At 41.3% G+C, this 19,026-nt stretch overlaps 1 protein-coding gene across 1 annotated transcript in view; it reads left to right on the forward strand.

Moving 5' to 3' along the window:
- The window catches only part of Il23r (interleukin 23 receptor), a 146,624-nt gene that overhangs the window by 94,715 nt on the left and 32,883 nt on the right, over nucleotides 1–19,026 (forward strand). The window contains exons 11-13 of the mRNA XM_075982152.1: nucleotides 214–316; nucleotides 4,241–4,331; nucleotides 6,525–7,173. Of these exons, the coding sequence (XP_075838267.1) occupies nucleotides 214–316; nucleotides 4,241–4,331; nucleotides 6,525–7,173 (843 nt within the window). The remainder of the gene's footprint in view (nucleotides 1–213; nucleotides 317–4,240; nucleotides 4,332–6,524; nucleotides 7,174–19,026) is intronic.

The raw sequence follows: 19,026 nt of genomic DNA on the forward strand, positions 1-19,026 counted from the left end.
CCCATTGACCTCAGATGGATGTGGTCCAATTTCCTCAGACAGAAGATGGTTTCCTGGGGTACACAGTCAGGCAATCTAGAAGGGCGGTCACTTTGTAGTCTTAGGTGAGTGTTAACTCTTGACTGTGACTCTAAGCAAGGTACTGAAAGCAACGACATGGTCATCACGTGGACACGAATGCCTAGTTAAAATTATTTTTCTTTCCTTTGTTAGATAATAGTCAAGACATTGGATTTTTGTCGGGAATGGTCTTCTTGGGCGTCTTGTTGCCGATTTTCTCTCTGATTGGGATATTTAACAGATCACTTCGAATAGGGTAGGTTTTTGCCATTTCTAGTTTCTGATTTAGGCCATATAAGTATACTATCAAAATGTAGTCAATTATTTACTAAAAATATACATTAACATCTTTATTTTGAGAAAAGAGATTTTAATCATTATTGTGTGTGTATGATGTATGGCTGGGAGAGCACACATGCCACAGGTGCGCGTGGAGATCAGAGGACAATTTTGTTGAGTTGGTTCCCTCCTTCCACCTTAAAGTGAGTTCAGGAACTGATCAGGTCACACAGGTAACCACAGCTGGTATAAGGCTGTGAGTGTGACATCCAGGTTTTGTCCTGAAGACAGCGTTTCACAGCACTCCTCCCTGTTCTCTGGCTCGTACATTCTGTCCGCCCCTTCTTCTGTCATGCTGTCTTGACTGTCATGCATCTTGAGCCTTGCATTATAGGTGGTCCACTCAGACTAATCATTAAGCATTACTTGTTTCTCAGCACTTTGACCAGTTATGAGTCTCTGCATTGACTTCTGCTTACTGCAAAAAGAAGCCTCTCTGACCCAGGATGAGAATACTACTAATCTATGGGTATAAACAAATACATAGAAGGCAATTTGACTACATGTCCATTTAGCAAGAGAACAGTAGTAGATTGCTTCTTTATTTAGGCCTATCCCCTCTTCAGATATGAGCTTTTAGCCAAAGTTTACAGTATCACAATTTAATTACCTCCTGTGGAAAGGGATTCAAACCCAATCAGAAAGTTGTTGGTTACTCCTGCAACATTCATGGCACTATAGCACAAGTGAACACATCTAGCCTGGCATTTTAGTATTGTAGAACATGGAATTACCACTGGGTAAAACCACTGATGACTTTTCTCCCTCAGTGGCCTACATAGCCCCTTCCAACACTATGAACACTGACCAATAGGAAGAAGTTCCAGGTCAGTTCCAGCATAATTTCCCTATATTCTGCAACCAAAATGTATGGTGTCTTCATGTCTTACCATCTAGTTATGGTGGGCAGTTAAAAGCAGTGGTAATGGTTTGTGTTATCTTGAGGAAGGGCCCATCTTCTTTCAAACAACTTATCCCAGTATGGTATTAGAAAAGTTTATGCCTAGTTGTTCAAAATGAGATATGAGTAAGGAAAGGTCTCTAGCATTAAAGGCCTCTGATATTTCTAAATGTTACCAAATGCATTTGGCATTTCGTATATGTTAACAGACTAAAGCTGTTTAATGTTGCAGTTTTCTAATGTGTGTAATAATGCACAGATTTGGAGACACATGAACATTCTTTGGTTTCTGACTTAAACTATATATGTATAGCCAATCAGAAACTGGAAGCCAGTGTCGTCTTTGTCATCACTTGCTTCAGGAGGTAATCAATCATCTAAATATATAATCAAAACGAAGAAGAGTTTAAGCAAGCTAGTCTATAAATTACTATATTATACTTATTATCTGCACAACCTTTCCCCCACAGAACTTAATATTTCAAATTTTAAATTATATGTTAATAAGTATATCCCTAGTGCATTTCCGAAGTGGACAAACTAGAATGTAATTTTGCTTGGGGATGTTTTAAAATGTAACTAAATACAAAGACTCTTGAAATATCTTAGTGTTCAAATAATGCCTGCAAAAATTTTTATATTAGTATTATCATCTAAATATATCCCAGATATTTTTGCAATTTTAACTAATAACCATTTTATTACTATAATTAGTAAAACCCAAAGGCTTTTAGTTAGCAACAATCCATAAGAAAATAGAACGATACCTGGATAATTTAATTGCTTAAATCCTACTTTTAAGAAAGCAAAAGAGAGGCTGGGGAAATGGCTCTTTCATTAAAGTGCTTGCCTTGCAAACAGCAGGACTTGAGTTTGAGCCCTAGAATCCAAGTTAACAAAGGCCACAGGTATCATGTTGCTTACTCATAATCCTAGTGCTGGAAAAGCAGAAACAGGCATATCTACTGGCCAGCCTACCTGGCCTACTTACCAAACTCCAGGACAGTAATAAACCCTGCCTTCCAAATAAGGTTGATAGCACCTAAGGAATGACACCCAAGGCTGTCCCCAGGCCTTCACATGTACACATATCCACAAATTCACATGTATGTATGAAAATACACACACATACAAAGTAGAAAGAAGAAATAATTCCAATATAAGTATTTAACATATATGTAGATACTGTTGGCTACCAAAACTATACATTATTGATAAAAGCCTGTTATTAAAATCAGAACTAAAACAGAAACAAAAATTACCTTTTAAACGCAGACAGATTATATCTATTAGTGGCTAAGATCAAGTTATCAATAATGCATCAGTGTTGCATTAAGGAAAGTAAAAGCTCTTCACTTGGAGTCATTTAACCAAAAACGAAGTGCAGATTTGAATCCCCTGCTCATGTTCTCTGTACCGTCTGTCCTCACCTCTCTGTTGTATGAGTCTAAACCTGTACCTGCCTGAAGACTGTCTTGCAAATATGTCTGTCTGTGTGTCTATCCCTGTGTGTGTCTTTCTCTCTGTGAGTGCTGTGTGTGTCACTCTGTGTTTATTGCACAACGCAGAAATCATCACATGGGGAAGGAATGGGATACTTGACAGAAATCTTTAACAGAGTTTTACAAGGGATTAAGTCTCTGGCTCCAACTGATCCCAACTGACCCAGATAACATCAATGATAAACATTATTTTTTTTATCAACCAATATCCATACATGACTGCTTTCAACTTTTATGGTAGACTTTAGAAAGTGGCTTTAAACTTCTGTATTTTCTGCTTTCAGCCAATTTTACACATGGCTTACCTGGGTCAGGGGCATGGAAGAGTAGATTATTTAAGATTACAGCTATGCATTAATTTAGGTTGTAAATGTTGATTACATGGAAAACCCAATTCAAGTAGATGGACTGTTACATTATTTCTTAAAGGCAGGTTAAACAAACGAAATACACAAAAGGCCAGCGATCTCAAGTCTTAAGTGACCTTAAGGCGTATTATTAACTCTGACTGTGAGGAACAGCTAAAATTTCAGTCTTTTAGAATGCAAAATATTTTCAGAATATTGTATTGTCACATAAATATAACAAAACTAAGAGTAGGCAAATTTAAAATATGTATGAAAAATCACTGTATACTGTACCAGTGTCCTCTGTGAAATGGCACAGTAACATCAGCTCACTATCATGGTCTAATTTTAAATATAGAAAGTACATGCATTAATTTTAAAAACTGAATCTTAAAAGATTGTATAGATATATGCAAAGAAATAATTTTCCCTTGTGTTAGTCAAGGTCAAAGGATCTTGCAAAGTTCACTTGGTCATTTTTGTTGTTACTTAATAAATGTGTTTAGGGAACCTGTTAAATAACATGTCTTACTTGCTTTTCAGTCTCTTGATGTGTAAAAATATGCCTCAGATCAGTGTGGTCTTGTCTATAACCCTGGTACAATCTGTTTGCCCAAATAAGTTCACATAATCAATGTAGAAAGTGTTTTTATACATAAAGACAGCACCAGGAGGAACATTTGATAATACCTCAAGCTGATTTATATCTGAACACTTAAGTAAGAGATAGAAGACTTTGCTTGGTGGGGGTAAGCTGAATACCATTCTAGCTCTGTGCATCACCTATGATTGCCTGCTCTGATTCTAAATAAATGTTCTGAGAGAGTGTGGTGGTGCATAATCCCAGCACTTGGGAAACAGAGGCAGGAGGATCTCTGAATTTAAGGCCAGCCTGGTCTGCAGAGTAAGTTCCAGTATAACCAGGACGACACAGAGAAACTCTGTCTCAAAAAACGAAGGAAGGAAGGAAGGAAGAAAGGAAGGGAGGGAGGGAGGGAGGGAGGGAGGAAGGAAGGAAGGAAGGAAGGAAGGAAGGAAGGAAGGAAGGAAGGAAGAAGGTGCTGCTTCTAATGTATTATTTTGTCTTCTAGAATTAAAAGAAAAGTCTTACTGGTGATCCCAAAGTGGCTTCATGAAGATATTCCTAATATGGAAAATAGTAATATTGCAAAATTGCTACAGGTAATCAAGCAGCACTAAAGAGAACCTGATTGGTTCCAAGTGTGGTAGGTATGTCAGTAATACTAGTGTTGGGAAGACTGGGGCAGGAGGATCACAAATTCAAGGCCAACTACATAATGAAACCTTTTCAAAATAAATAAGCAAGGCTGGAAAGGTTGCTCAGTGGTTAAGAGTATTTATTGTTCTTGCAAATGGCCCAGGTTCAATTTTCAGCACTCACATGGTGGCTCACAGCTATCTGTAACTCCAGTTTCAGAGGATTCAATGCTCTTTTCTGACCTCTTCAGTCATCATATATCACACATACATATAAACTTAAAAATAAATAGTAAACAACAAAATCCCTGCAATTGAAATATCAGTTGAAGTGTGGTCTGGTTGTTAGAGTAGAAACATAGCTAGTGTATGTGGAGACAAAGTTGTAGCATTTCTAGCCCTCCTTAGATGAAAGAACAGTTAGGGGAGTAGAGGGCAGGAGGAAAGAAAAACGTGCTATTTAGGAAGAAAGATTGGTAAGTGTCTCCGGGGCAAAGGAGGAAGGAAAGAAACACCCTGTGGAGCACGCAATGAAAGCTCCAATAGGATTATTTACAAGATGTCCAAGTCTTGTTCCATTCCATTGTTTCAACTTGCAAAGATTATCGTTGGGTGACTGTGGAAGATGGTGTCACCAGGGGTAGACTAGGATTTATGTCAACCAGGATGAAAGGAGTATGCACCAGGATAACCCTGGGAATGAGGGAATTGGAGTGGGACGCTTTGCCAGCTACAGAGAAAAGGGTCAGAAGTATGTTTCCAGAACTCTGCTCATCCATCACCATTTTCAATACCCAGTTAGTGGGTCAGAAACATGTGATACTACCACAGCAATGGCCATAGAAAATGAACCCAAAAGTGATGGAGGCAGAGAGGAAATACGGGAAGATGAGGACTTTCTTGAAAGAATGTTCTAGGCAGAAGAATCATGTGAGCTCAAGAACAGAGGGGCCAGCAACATCTTGGACAGTTCAGGCCTATTTGTAAAAACAGACACACATACATGGTTCTGCTTAACATTGGATGAACCCACTGTCTTAATTTGCTTTCTATTGCTGGAATAAACCACTATGACCAAAAGCAATTTGAGAAGGAAAGGGTTTACTTCATCCTACAGCTTTAAGTCTATTATCCAAAGAAGGCAGGGCAGGAACTTGGGGCAGGTACTGATGCAGAGGTCACAGAGAAGTGGTGCTTACTGGCTTGCTTTCCCATGGCATGTTCAGTCTGCTTTTCTATAGCACCCAAGATCACTAGTTCAAAGGTAGCACTGCTCACAATGATCCAGTCCCTTCTACATCAATCATCAATCAGGAAAATGTACTACAGATTTGCCCATAGGCCAATCTGGAGGCCACATTTTCTCCATCCTCTTCCAAAAAGACTCTAGCTTGTGGCAAGTTAACATAAAACTAGTCAGCATGACCACTAATCAACTTAACCCAGACATACATCATATGGACAAAGGGTTCCCAGGATAAAATAAAAATAAATATATAGAATTTTTAATACTTTTTTTGTTTGGTTTTGGTTTTGATTTTTTAAGACACGGTTTCTCTGTGTAACAGTCCTTGCTGTCCTAGAATTCCCTCTGTCAACCAGGCTGGCCTCAAACTCACAGAGGTCAGCCTGCCTCTGCTCCCAAGTGCTGGGATTAAAATCATGTGCCACAACTGTCTGGCTAAAAACTTTTGAAAAAGGTTATAGCCAAGAAATATGCTTAAGACATGGATTATTTTTAATCCTATCTTTGGAAGGCCTGAATAAAGGTTTAGAAGACACCAAAGAAAGAGAAGGCACAAATCATCCAGAACATAAACACTAAGATGGAAGGAAAGGAAAGGGAAGGGAAGGGAAGGGAAGGGAAGGGAAGGGAAGGGAAGGGGAGGGGAGGGGAGGGGAGGGGAGGGGAGGGGAGGGGAGGGGAGGGGAGGGGAGGGAAGGGAAGGGAAGGGAAGGGAAGGGAAGGGAAGGGAAGGGAAGGGAAGGGAAGGGAAGGGAAGGGAAGGAAAGGAAAGGGAAGGGAAAGGAAGGGAAAGGAAAAAGAGAAGGCAACTTTCATCCCTAACTCAATCATTCAGTTGATTTCTTTGAATAGTTTTTGTTTTGGGGGTTGTTTTGTTTGTAAAATGACATAATGTCTTTTTTTTTTTCTAGGAACAAAGTGTACAGGAGGATAATACTGCCAGTGAGCAGGACCTGTATGTGGATCCTGTGGTTACAGAGGTAAGTGAAACCACTCCCCTGGAACACAAGCCTACAGGTTACAAGGAAGAAAAGCTTGTGGGCCTCCTGGAGACCAGAGACTGTCCGCTAACAATGCTGTCTACCAGCTCTTCTGTTGTGTATATTCCCGATCTCAACACTGGCTATAAACCCCAGATTTCAAATGTTCCCCCTGAGGAAAACCATTTTATTACCAGAGATGAGGAGTCTACAACTCTTGAGGCCACAGGTGACTGCTTTGCCAGATTGAAAATATATCCCAACTTTGCATTTTCTTCTCCAAGTATGACTTTACTAAGCAAAACACTAATTCTTGATGAATTGAACCTCGTTTTAAATCAAGATGTGTTCAGTCCTCTTGAAATACAAAACTCAAGACAGGAGGAAACCACCATGATTTTGGAAAGTGTCTCACCCAGTGAAACCATCCCAGAGCAGACCCTGCTTTCTGATGAATTTGTCTCCTGCTTGGCAATCGGGAGTGAGGACTTGCCATCTGTTAATTCTTACTTTCCACAGAACATTTTGGAAAGCCAATTCAGTGGGATTTCACTCTTCAAAAGTAGACTATCCCGTCAAAGTCAGTGAGAGAAGCTGCCTTTCCACTGAAGGCCAAATCTTCCCTCAAAAGAAGTATACTTATACTCGCAAGATGCCTCGTTGGCAAAACAAAACAAAAACATTGAGGGTAGATTTGTTTGCTTGCTTTCATTTTCATTTTTTAATATTCCCACTTGAGACAGGATCTCACATAGCCAAGCTTGACTCCAACGCAATACAAGGCCAAGGATGACTGAACTCCTATGTTTCCTGCCTCTTCTCAAGTGCTAGGATTAAAGGTGTGCGCCTCTAGGACTATTTCTTTCATAGTTTCTTCATTAAGTTGTACAAAACAACTCTGTTTGTATAAAGAATAAATAGTGAAGAATACATACTAGTGAAATGTAGGTCTTTAAGATCAAAACGTGAATATTTCCTTGCAAAGGCAGAATCAAGCATAATTTTTATCTTATCACTTAAAGTTAGATATAGAACCAAACAACAAAACAAGGAAAAGCAGAAATAGAAACTAGCTGCTAATTAACATACTTGCTTATTGTTCTTCCGCTATTTTCTTTGTTTTGGATTGAAAATTTGTAATCCAAATGGGACTGATTCCTCCATTCAGGTTAAAAGTGGTGGGCATCATGCTGTGGCAAACATCAGTATTTACATTCTAACAAAATCATGCCAGGGGGTAGGCACAGGATTAGCAAGACAGGTGGTTTGACTGTTATTCTCAACTAGGTGTTGAGGATCTTAGAAAACTGCCATGAAAACAGATACATATCCTACTCTGGAATGGTGGACACCCACAACATCTACCCTTGTCCCACAGCCAGTGTCTGCAGCAGACATTGCAAGTTGCTCCCTACATGCCTCAATTTACCTTCTTCTCATTCTCTGAAGCCATTGTGCTCCAAAGTAGAACAACTAGTGCCAATGTAAGAAGCTTAGAACCTGATGGAAAATCTGTTGTTTATCCTAAAATATGTGTGTTTTGTTGTATTTTATATAATCTAAAAAAGAAGTTGAGTGTCACTCACAAAATTGTAATTGTTAAATATCCTGACTTTTAAATTATGATAACTTTGCTTTAATCTTCTCTAAGGGAAAGGGGCAGGTTAGATTTGATGCAAAATGCCAGGACAGATCACCTTTGTTTGTTGACTGATCTGGTCTATTGAGAAGGATATTTACATAGGCCATTTCGTTGTAATCATAAATCTAATGCATTTAGAAAGATTTTGTCCAGTTTTAGGGATGAAAGCAAAGAGTTCTTTGCTCATCTGTCGATGCTTCCGGAACAGTGTGTGCCTCTCACCCCAGGCGGTGTGAAGGGAGCAGCAGTTTTGGGTATCTCCTCCCACCACGTGCCTTTTTTCATGTTCAGCACAGGAAAACCTTTTTTTTCAAATTAGCTTACAAAGTAGCAGGTTTCTTTGTGGCTTTAACATATATACTCAGTTTTGGCTGACACTCTCCCTACTTGATCTTCTTGCCCTCCCCCACCCCCCACCCCCCCACCCCCCACCCCGTGTCCACCTAAGCCCTCCCCACCCCAGCACCGCCACTTGTACTTGCATAGCAAATGTGTTCTATTACCCTCCCCACCTCTCTCCCCTTGAAGTCATTTCCCCCTCCCCAGGGCCCCTTTCTAGGTTCCTGGCCTTTACCATACTCACAGCTACAAGCGCACATATAAAAACATTAAAACTAAGGATCCACATAAGAGAAAGAACATGCAGTGTTGCTATCTGGGCATGGATTCCTTTATTTTATAGAATGTCTGGGGGATGAAGAGATGTTTAACAGTGGGTACTGCTCTTACAAAGGAACTGAGTTCCATTCTCAGTATCCATGTTGGTTGACTCACAGCTACTCAAACTCCAGAGGATCTGCCAGCCTTTCTAGTCTCAGAGGGTACCTGCATTTATGCACACATGCTTCCATACAAACCCAGAACTTAAATATAGTTATAGAAAACAATCTATACTATTTTCTTGGCCATCCATTTTCCTGCAAATTTCATAACTTCACTTTACTTTGCTGCTGAATAATATTCCATTGTGCATATGTACCACGCTTTCACTATCCACTTATCAGTTAATGGACATCTGAACTGGTGCCATTCCTTGGTTATTGAGAGTAGAGCAACAATGAAGGATGAACAGTACCTCTGGAGTGGATGCTAAGTCCTTTCGGTATAAGCCCAGTGCAGTTGTATAAAAGATATATTAGTAGGTTCACGATGACTTCTCCACAAGGCTTTCCACAGTGTCAGCACTAGTTTACATGTCTACCAACCGTGCACAATGGTTCCCCGCTCCCCACATTTTCACCAGTATTTGATTTCTTGATGATAGCCAGTATGATTGGGTGGGATGGACTCTCAAAGCTTTTTTATAACATAATTATTTATTGATTCTTAGGGAATTTTACATCATGAACCCCAATCCTACTTACCTCCCAGTCCCTCCATATCCACCCCTCACCTCTGCATCTTACCCCCAAAAGAAAACCCCCCAAATTATTTAAAACAAACAAAAAGGCCACCTCATTCATCCATCTTCCCACATCTCTAACACCTCTTCATCCATCCTGGTGGCCTTGGGAGCTGTGGTGTGTCACATGGTATACCCTTTTTTCCACTCAGCCTGACTTGCAAATGTTCATTTTAATGTGTCGTTTGCCTGATTCAAGACCTCTGATTTCTGGCACACTGTCATCACTGGACCTCACCGAAACCCTTCTCAGATATCATGCTGTTGCCTGAATCATGGAGATCCTGCAGTTACTGTCCAGTTCCGCAGAACCAGTCCCTTCACACACTCCAGCAGGTCATAGATCGTGTAGATGTTACGATGGGTCAACCCAAGGTCCAGGATGTGGGCCTGGGTGGCAGTTGAGCTGGTCAGTCCAGGCTGGTGGATGGGACCCCTCAAGTGAGGGGCAGAGCCATCTCTCCTACACCCATGCCATCAGGACCAGCTCTCCCACACTTGTGATGTGGGACCATCTCTCCTGAGTGCAGGGGTCCCAGTTCTCCCATGAGGAGTGGAGTCCGCTCTCCTGCTGCAGTGTCCATCGAGGGGCAGGGCCAACTATCTCAAGGGCAGGTCCAGCTCTCTCAGCACTGCTCTTGGATTCTAACATGCATGGTTCCTATGGCCCTCTGTGGTAATATGGGCCGTGGAGATCAACACAGATCCCAGTTGCAGCAAGACCATGGACCCAGAAATGGCCTAATCAGCAGCGCAAGCCTGAACATTACCATAACTCCAGGAGGCAGCACAGGTCACCCAGATCAGTATGGTTCTGGTGGCAGCATAGCCCCGAACACTAACATAAGCTCAAGTGGCTGACCAGACCCCTGGCATTGGCACAGCTTTCAATGGCATCATGGGCATTAAAACAGACCCTGGTCATGGTAGGGGCATGGACCCAGGCATGACCCTAGGCAACAGTCCAGGCCCAGACAATACCATGGACCCAGCTGTTAGTGCAGGCCACTCCGATGAGCATGACGCCGGCAGTAGCATAACCCTCGGACACCAACATGGCCACAAATTGTCGCTTAGACCCCAGGCATCCATGTGACCTTTGATGGCAACATGGCCACAGGCATCAAAACAGACCCAAGCTGTGGTAGGACCACTGACTCAGACATGATCCTCAGCAGTAGCCCATGCTTGGATGTCACCATTTTTAGAATTCAGACATAATGTTGGTCACTGTCACCTGGTAAGATAAGCCCAGGCAGTACCTTAGCCAGCCCAGGGTTCTATGACTGCTGCTTGTGCTCAAGTACAAAGGTCCCTTTAAGAGATAAGCTCTGCCCATTCCCACTCTCTTTCCAGATGCTCTTCTGAAGGGGCAGGAAGGACATTTCCTGTCCCTCCTCTCTCTCTCTCTCTCTCTCTCTCTCTCTCTCTCTCTCTCTCTCTCTCTCTCTCTCTCTGACTCTCTACTCTCTTTGCCCTCTCCCTTCCCTTCCCCCAATAAAAGTTTATAATAGCCACAAATAGCATAAAATATCTCAGAGTAACTCTAACCAAACAAGTGGGAGACCTGTATGACAAGAACTTTAAATCTTTGAAGAAAGAAATTAAAGAAGACACCAGAAAGTAGAAAGATCTCCCCTGCTCTTGGGTAGGTAGAATTAACATAGCAAAAATGGCAATCTTACCAAAAACAATCTACAGATTCAATGCAATGACCATCAAAATTCCAACAAAATTCTTCACAGACCTCGAAAGAATGGTACTCAACTTCATATGAAAAAGTAAAAAAACCAGGATAGCCAAAACAATCCTGTACAATAAAAGAACTTCTAGAGGCATCATAATCCCTGACTTCAAACTCTACTACAGAGCTACAATGCTGAAAACAGCCTGGTACTGGCATAAAAACAGACAAGACTAATGAAACCAAATAGAAGACCCGAATATTAATCTATACACCTTTGAACACCTGATTTTTTTACAAAGAAGTAAAGCTGTCAAATGGAAAAAGGAAAGCCTATTTAACAAATGGTGCTGGCATAACTGGATATCAACATGTAGAAGAATGAAAATAGACCCATATCTATCACCATGCACAAAACTCAAGTCCTAATGAATCAAAGACCTCAACATAAAGCCAGCCACACTGAACCTTATAGATGAGAAAGTGGGAAGTACACTTGAATGCATTGGCATAAGAGACCACTTCCTAAATATAACCCCAGCAGCACAGACACTGAGAGAAACAATTAATAAATGAGACCTCCTGAATCTGAAAAGCTTCTGTAAAGCAAAGGACATGGTCAACAAGACAAAACGACAGCCTACAGAATGGGAAAAATCTTCACCAACCCCACATCAGACAGAGGACTGATCTCCAAAATATACAAAGAACTCATGAAATTGATCATCAAATGATGGAGTACAGACCTAAACAGAGAGAACTCTCAACAAAGGAATTTAAAATAGCTTAAATGTTCAACATGCTTAGTCATCAGAGCAACAACTCTGAGATTCTATCTTAGCCTTGTAAGAATATACAAGATCAAAAACACTGATGAAAACTTATGCTGAAGATGTTGTGGGGAAAAGGGAACACTTCTGCATTGCTGGTAAGAATGCAAGCTGATACAAACCTTTGGATGTCAGTGTGGCAATTTCTCAGAAAATTAGGAAACAACCTTCCTCAAGACCCAGTAATACCACTTTTGGGTATATATCCAAAGGATGCTCAATCATGCCACAGGGACATGTGCTCAACTATGTTCACAGCAGCATTGTTTGTCATAGCCAGAACCTAGAAACAACCTAAATGTCCCTCGACCAAAGAATGGATAAGGAAAATATGGTACATTTACACAGTAGAGTACTACACAGCAGAAAAAAATAACATCTTCAATTTTGTAGGAAAATAGATGAAGCTAGAAAACATCATTTTAAATGAGGTAGCCCAGACACAGAAAGACAATTATCACATGTACTCACTTATAAGTGGTTTTTAAACATAAAGCAAAGAAAACAAATCACAATCCCAGAGAACTTACACAACAATGAGGACCCTAAGAGCGACATACATAGATCAAATCTACATGGGAAGTAGAAAAAGGCAACACCTCCTGAGTAAATTGGGAGCATGGGGACCTTAGGAGAGGGTTGAAGGCGAGTGGAGAGAAAGGTAGGGGAATAGAGAAAAATGTAGAGCTCAATAAAAAAAAATCAATTTGAAACAAAGAGAACTGCTCTTGAAGGTGATTGGAGTTTGTTTCCAGTACCCATACTAAGAGGCCCACAGTTGCCTGTAACTTCAGCTCAAGAGCTCCAAAGTCCTCTTTTGGCTTTAACAAACACCGGCATGCACATATATGTGCCCAGGTATGCTATCTAGTTTTATGTCAACTTAGACAGGTGAGAGGGATGTGGTTCTCTAGATACCACTACGAAAGAGTCAGGGGGAAAATGCTAAAACATAGTGGAGTACCTTTACTCCATACACTACTATAGCTGGTAAGAAGAATAATTTCTTTTCTGTTCTAGAACCTTCTTGCTCTTTATTCTTCTTTCTTACATAATAGCAAAAAACGGAGGCACACCCTGTCCCTCATCTGGGCATCACAGGAGAGCAGGCCCCCATTGCTTTGGTGAGGGAGAGCTGGAAGGCTGACTAACTGAGCTACCACCCAGGCCCAGATTCAGGGGTTTGAGTTGGCCCACCCCAATGTCTTCCCCATCTATTAGCTCTATTAGCTTTGGAGCACATGAAGGGACCCATTCTATGGAACCATAGCTTCAGGATTCCCATGATTCAGTACAGCAGCAGGGTATCCAGATGAGTCTCTGTGAGGATCCAGTACTGATGTAGCAGACCCTGAACTCATTACAATGAACATTTGCAAGTAAAGCTATCTGAGCAAAGAGTGAACTGCGTGACACATGCTTCCAATGCCACTTTGACAAATGAATATGTGCTAGAGTGGTGGGAAAGATGGAGGTGCAGAACGGTGCATGCACAGCAAAACTGGAGACATGACCGCTGTGACGGGAGTGAGAAAAGGCTGAAGTTGATAGAAGAGCAGGTTGTGTCCAGAGGGGTAGGTGAGATGGTTTGGGTTTGTGTGTGTGTGTTTGTTTTTTGTTTTCTTTTAATTTTTGTTTTTTAGGTTTTTATTTTTTTTGGGGGGGGTAGGTTACAAGAGTGGAAGGTGGATATGGAGAGACTGGGAAATGAGTAAGATTGGGGTACATGATGTAAAATTCCCAAAGAATCAGTAAAAAGCTGTGTTTAAAAAAATGGAGACAAGATGAAATTCAGTGGGGCCATTTCCTGGAGTAGGGTGTGTGTGTGTGTGTGTGTGTGTGTGTGTGTGTGTGTGTGTGTCTGCCCATCTCTGTCTGTCTGTTGTCTGCCTGTCTGTCCATCAATCGGCTTGTATGTCTGTCCACCTGTCTCTCTCTCCCCATGTACTTTACCTAGAGCAGAATCTTTGAACGAGAGTTAGAAATAATATGGAAGGTACAATAAGGCTATGGAGCTCGGGCTGCATGGGCTGCAAGGGTTGCTGGGTTACACCTCCCCACACATTCCCAGCTTCTTTCCTTGTATTTTTAATCATCCTTTTTTGGACAGAGGGGCTGCACATGACTGCATAGAGAAGATTTCAAATATGTGCTTCAACACTTTACCCTTTTTCAAACACAATTAGTTGCAGAATTCCAACTTGTAAAGGCGGAGAGGAAAGCAAACTTCCTGCTGAGAAACCCCTGGAGACCTGTTTGAGGCCTCCCTTTATCTCTTACCTGCAGCTGCCTCTGAAGCAGCATGAAGAACCCAGACTGGGCACCTCTCCTTCTTTCTGTGCACTGAGTCTGGCCTAAAGAAGCCTAAACCCCAGGACTAAACAGAATTCTTCATCTGACATAAAGTGGGCCAGCCCAGACATCCATGCTGAGCATCCCTAGCTTTCTCTGTGCCGTGGCTAGGCAAAGGAGCTCCTCCCTCACACAGCTGACAGAGGCAAACTGCAGGAAGCATGACCTCGCTGCTCTCCGGTTGCTATGTGGTTTTTCTGGGCTTTGTACAAATTTGGGCTCTGAGAGCAGTGGAAATAAAATATTGTATTGTGAACATAATTAGATTTTATAAACCTGGAGATATGGAATCCTACTGTGGCTTCTCTCTGTGTGAGGTAATTATACCAATTACAGAGGATTGCACCTTAAAGGGAATTGTTACCCACTTGGCAGACACTATTGATTTTACATACAAGAAGTGATTAAAAATAAACCATGGCTCTCTCTGAGGTAAAAGCATGAAACTAAGTAAAGTAATGAAATTCAGATTCATGAATAGATTGTGTATGATTCTATTTAAGACGAATTACAGAGAGCTGGACAGAGTGTCACCATGTCTTTTGCCCACTGCCAAGATTAACCATTAAATTCCAATTGATGTTTCATGTTAGGGCTTTTTTAGCCCTTTTACTAATTTCATATTCAACCTAACTCAGTAAAATGACTCTATACCTTGTATGTGTAGAATTCTCATAACTGCTCTGAAGATACATTCTGTTTGCCCTCATGTTCAGAAATGCAAGCTATTATCTCTTCTCATAATTAACAATTAACAAATATTAAGAATGTGATTTTAGTCCGGTGCTCCAATGTGGGTCTCTGTCTCTGTCTCCTTTCATCACCTGCTGAAGGCTAATATTCAGGAGGATGCCTATATGTTTTTCTTTGGGTTCTCCTTATTTAGCTTCTCTAGTATCACTAATTATAGGCTCAATGTCCTTGGTTTATGGCTAGAAACCAAATATGAGTGAGTACATCCCATGTTCAAGAGCAGAAGGAGAGAGAGCATGAGCAAGGAACTCAGGACCGCAAGGGGTGCACCCACACACTGAGACAATGGGGATGTTCTACTGGGAACTCACCAAAGCCAGCTGGCCTGGGTCTGGAAAAGCCTGGGATAAAACCGGACTCTCTGAACATAGCGGACAATGAGGACTACTGAGAACTCAAGAACAATGGCAATGGGTTTCTGATCCTACTGCATGCACTGGCTTTGTGGGAGCCTAGGCAGTTTGGATGCTCAACTTACTAGACCTGGATGGAGGTGGGGGTTCCTTGGACTTCCCACAGGACAGGGAACCCTGATTGCTTTTCGGGCTGGGGGGGGAGACTTAATTGGGGGAGGGGGAGGGAAATGGGAGGCGGTGGCGGGGAAGAGACAGAAATCTTTAATAAATAAATAAATTTATATAAAAAAAAGAATGTGATTTTAAATGATCCACTTTTACTCAAAACAGTGAGAACATTCTGGTTGAGATGTATAACAAGAAAAATGATAAACAAAGCAGCATAAAGCTAGGTAGCAGTTTGTAGAGCCATATTTTTATTTATAAATTTAAATTTTTTATTATATAAAAAAATGTAGAACTTTCCTTCCTTAGATCATTGTCTCAAGCAAAACAACATACTTCCTCTAACCATAAAGACAAACCTAAAATTAGCTGCTCTCTCAGAGCACAGGAAGGAAATCATAAACAGTCCAACATCAGGACCCGCATGTGAGGTGCGGAAGCCAGTGAGCCCTCTCTTTCACTTCTTTTTGCTTCCTGCCTGAAAATTTGTTTATTCCAATTTTTGTCAGTTTTTTTTATTTAGTATATGTTAACAGTATTTATAAGTGATGGGTTCCGATGGGGCCTTTCATACATGTATATGATGTAGTCGGCTCTCGTTATCATCTCTTGTCCACCTCCCACTCTCACTGATGTAGTCTGATCGTATGCACCCCGTTATCATCTCTTGTCCACCTCCCACTCTCACTGATGTAGTCTGATCATGTGTACCCCCGTTATCATCTCTTGTCCACCTCCCACTCTCACTGACATAGTCTGATCGTGTGTACCCCCGTTATCATCTTTTGTCCACCTCCCACTCTCACTGACATAGTCTGATCGTGTGTACCCCCGTTATCATCTCTTATCCACCTCCCACTCTCGCTGTTTCTCTTTCTCTTCTCAGCTGGTTCCCCTTTAACCACCACATCTTTTTCTTTTCTCTTTATCCTTTTCTAATGACGTGATGAGTTTCACTAGAGTACTTCAAAGAAGCATGAGAGATGGGCTGCTTTACAGAAGCCCTGACAACTTTCCAGTGGTTACCCCACTGAAGAAAATGCCTGCCACCCCCAATAATTATGAATTATATAAATCTTCAAGGAGGGTGAGGCCTCCTGAGCACCTCCAACCCAATAAAAAGATAGTGTCAATGACAGGATAGTCTGCCTGAGAATTTAATATAAAAGAGAAAGAAAGAAGTGCGACAGTACACTAGAGAATAAACATTTTATTTTGGAACCGCATAGTATTTCATGGAAATATATTTTAAGCAATGTGAGTAGAATCAAATATATGTGTATATATGTATGTATAACTGTTTGATATATATGTGTATGTACACACACAGACAGACACAAATATATATGTATGCATGATTGTTTGAGCTGGGATCTCCCTGTTATGCCCCAGCTAGCTCCAAGCTCCTAGGCTCAGGCAATCCACCTGCCACAGCCTCTGGAGCAGCTGTAACTACAGGTGCTGCCAGCATACTCAATTAGCACACATTCCCAACACAAACTAGGAAGACAGTGGGCATTAGAAGCCCACAGAGCTGTGTGGTTGCCTTCCCTCTTCTTAGCAATGTGATTTCTAGCACTTGCTTGTCTCCTGGGGATTTGATTTCTTCTTTCATAAGATATGGCCATATTGTCACTAATAAGGGACAATGACAGTGACTTCACACTGTCACCATCAGCAGCCCGAGGAGTTCTCCTAATCTTTTAGGACTCCTCACTTAGGGTCACCAGGATTTGTGGACTTCACACAGAGAAGAATTTTAGACATAATTATCCTGAAGCACATTTAGAGGTTTTAATAAAGACATATTTTAGCAGGCTGTGCTGTTTTGTTCTTAATTTTATTTATTATTAATGGGGCAGGGGTGCTACATGCCATGGTGCATATGTGGAGGCTAGAGGACAACTCTTTGTGAAGTCATTTCTTTCCTTCCCCCTTATGTGAGTTCTTGGAATCAAACTCAGGTCATCAGGCTTGTGTGACATGCGTGCAACCTGCTTAGCCACCTCATTGACACAAAAGATCTTTTAATACAGATTTAAGCATGAGGGTTGGGAGAAAGAGCCACTCGTGGAGAAAACAGGATACATCCTTACAATTATGTACTTCCCAAGGGAGAGGGGAAAATAAGACCTATAGAGAAAGTGAGACATGCCCAGGTATAGGTTCCTCAAGTTAGAGCCACAACCGGTATCTTCCCTTTGACATACTAACCATTTTGGTGATTCTCAAGTTACATCTCAAGCACTTGTAAAAACTTTTTATCTAAATACAAGAAAAGTTCAGCTCTCATTTTACTTCAGGATCCAATGTAGATTTAGTCTATCTCTGCCACTGAAATGGAGTTTATTTCTATTTCATTAAATATAACGGGATTTTACGAAACTACCAGCTGCCAAATATTTGCTTTCTTTCACCATCTTTGCATGTTGCCTTTGGAACATCCAAAGGCATCAGCTTGGAAGCTCTGCTCGATTGACTATGAAGACACAGGGAATCTTGTGAGGGAAAAGAAAGAATCCAGTGAAGCCTTGAGCATGGTGACAGACGATTAAGGCAGGTGCCAAAGAAGAGCGAGAAGCGTTCAGCGACACAGGCAGCTGTCTGCTGTTCCGGTGTGCAGTGACTTCTAAAAGCACCTTTAAAAATTCTCAAGTTGAATCTTTTCCATTTTGTCTCTTTGTTTTACTAGAGTAGGAATCCTCATTAGCAAAGAAAGTTCAAGGAAAACATATAGAATTCTAAATACAACTGGCGTCACATATAAGTGGACTAATTGTTTTCCTCCCCAAAACTTGCATTAAAGACAAACATAGTTTTTAAATTTCAAACTTACTACAGTGTGCAATGTTGGGCAATTATTACTGTCCTTTTCCCTGTGTGCCCTTTTTTTCTGCAACAGGCATGCAAACTCTGGTGTGACCTGCTACAGATGTCCCTAAGTTACTTACTTCTTTCTTGAAACAGTTTTTTCCCTCCATGGACATCACATATGATGACTATTTTCTTGAACCACCCAGTCTCAGTCTCCTGTCACAGATTTTCCTCATCTCATCCGTCACTAAGACACTATAGACCCCAGAGTACTGATCTCAGTCTCTTTCTTGTGACTTTGTCCATTCTTGTGGCTTACACATATCTAGATGTTACAAAATCGGGTGAAACCAAACTCTCTCCTGAGGTCCACATTCATATATTCAACCATCTACTTATCATCTCCATTTGGGCTCGGAGGCAGCCCATAAGAAC

Source organism: Microtus pennsylvanicus, chromosome 8, assembly GCF_037038515.1.
Source record: "Microtus pennsylvanicus isolate mMicPen1 chromosome 8, mMicPen1.hap1, whole genome shotgun sequence".
Classification (NCBI taxonomy): domain Eukaryota; kingdom Metazoa; phylum Chordata; class Mammalia; order Rodentia; family Cricetidae; genus Microtus; species Microtus pennsylvanicus.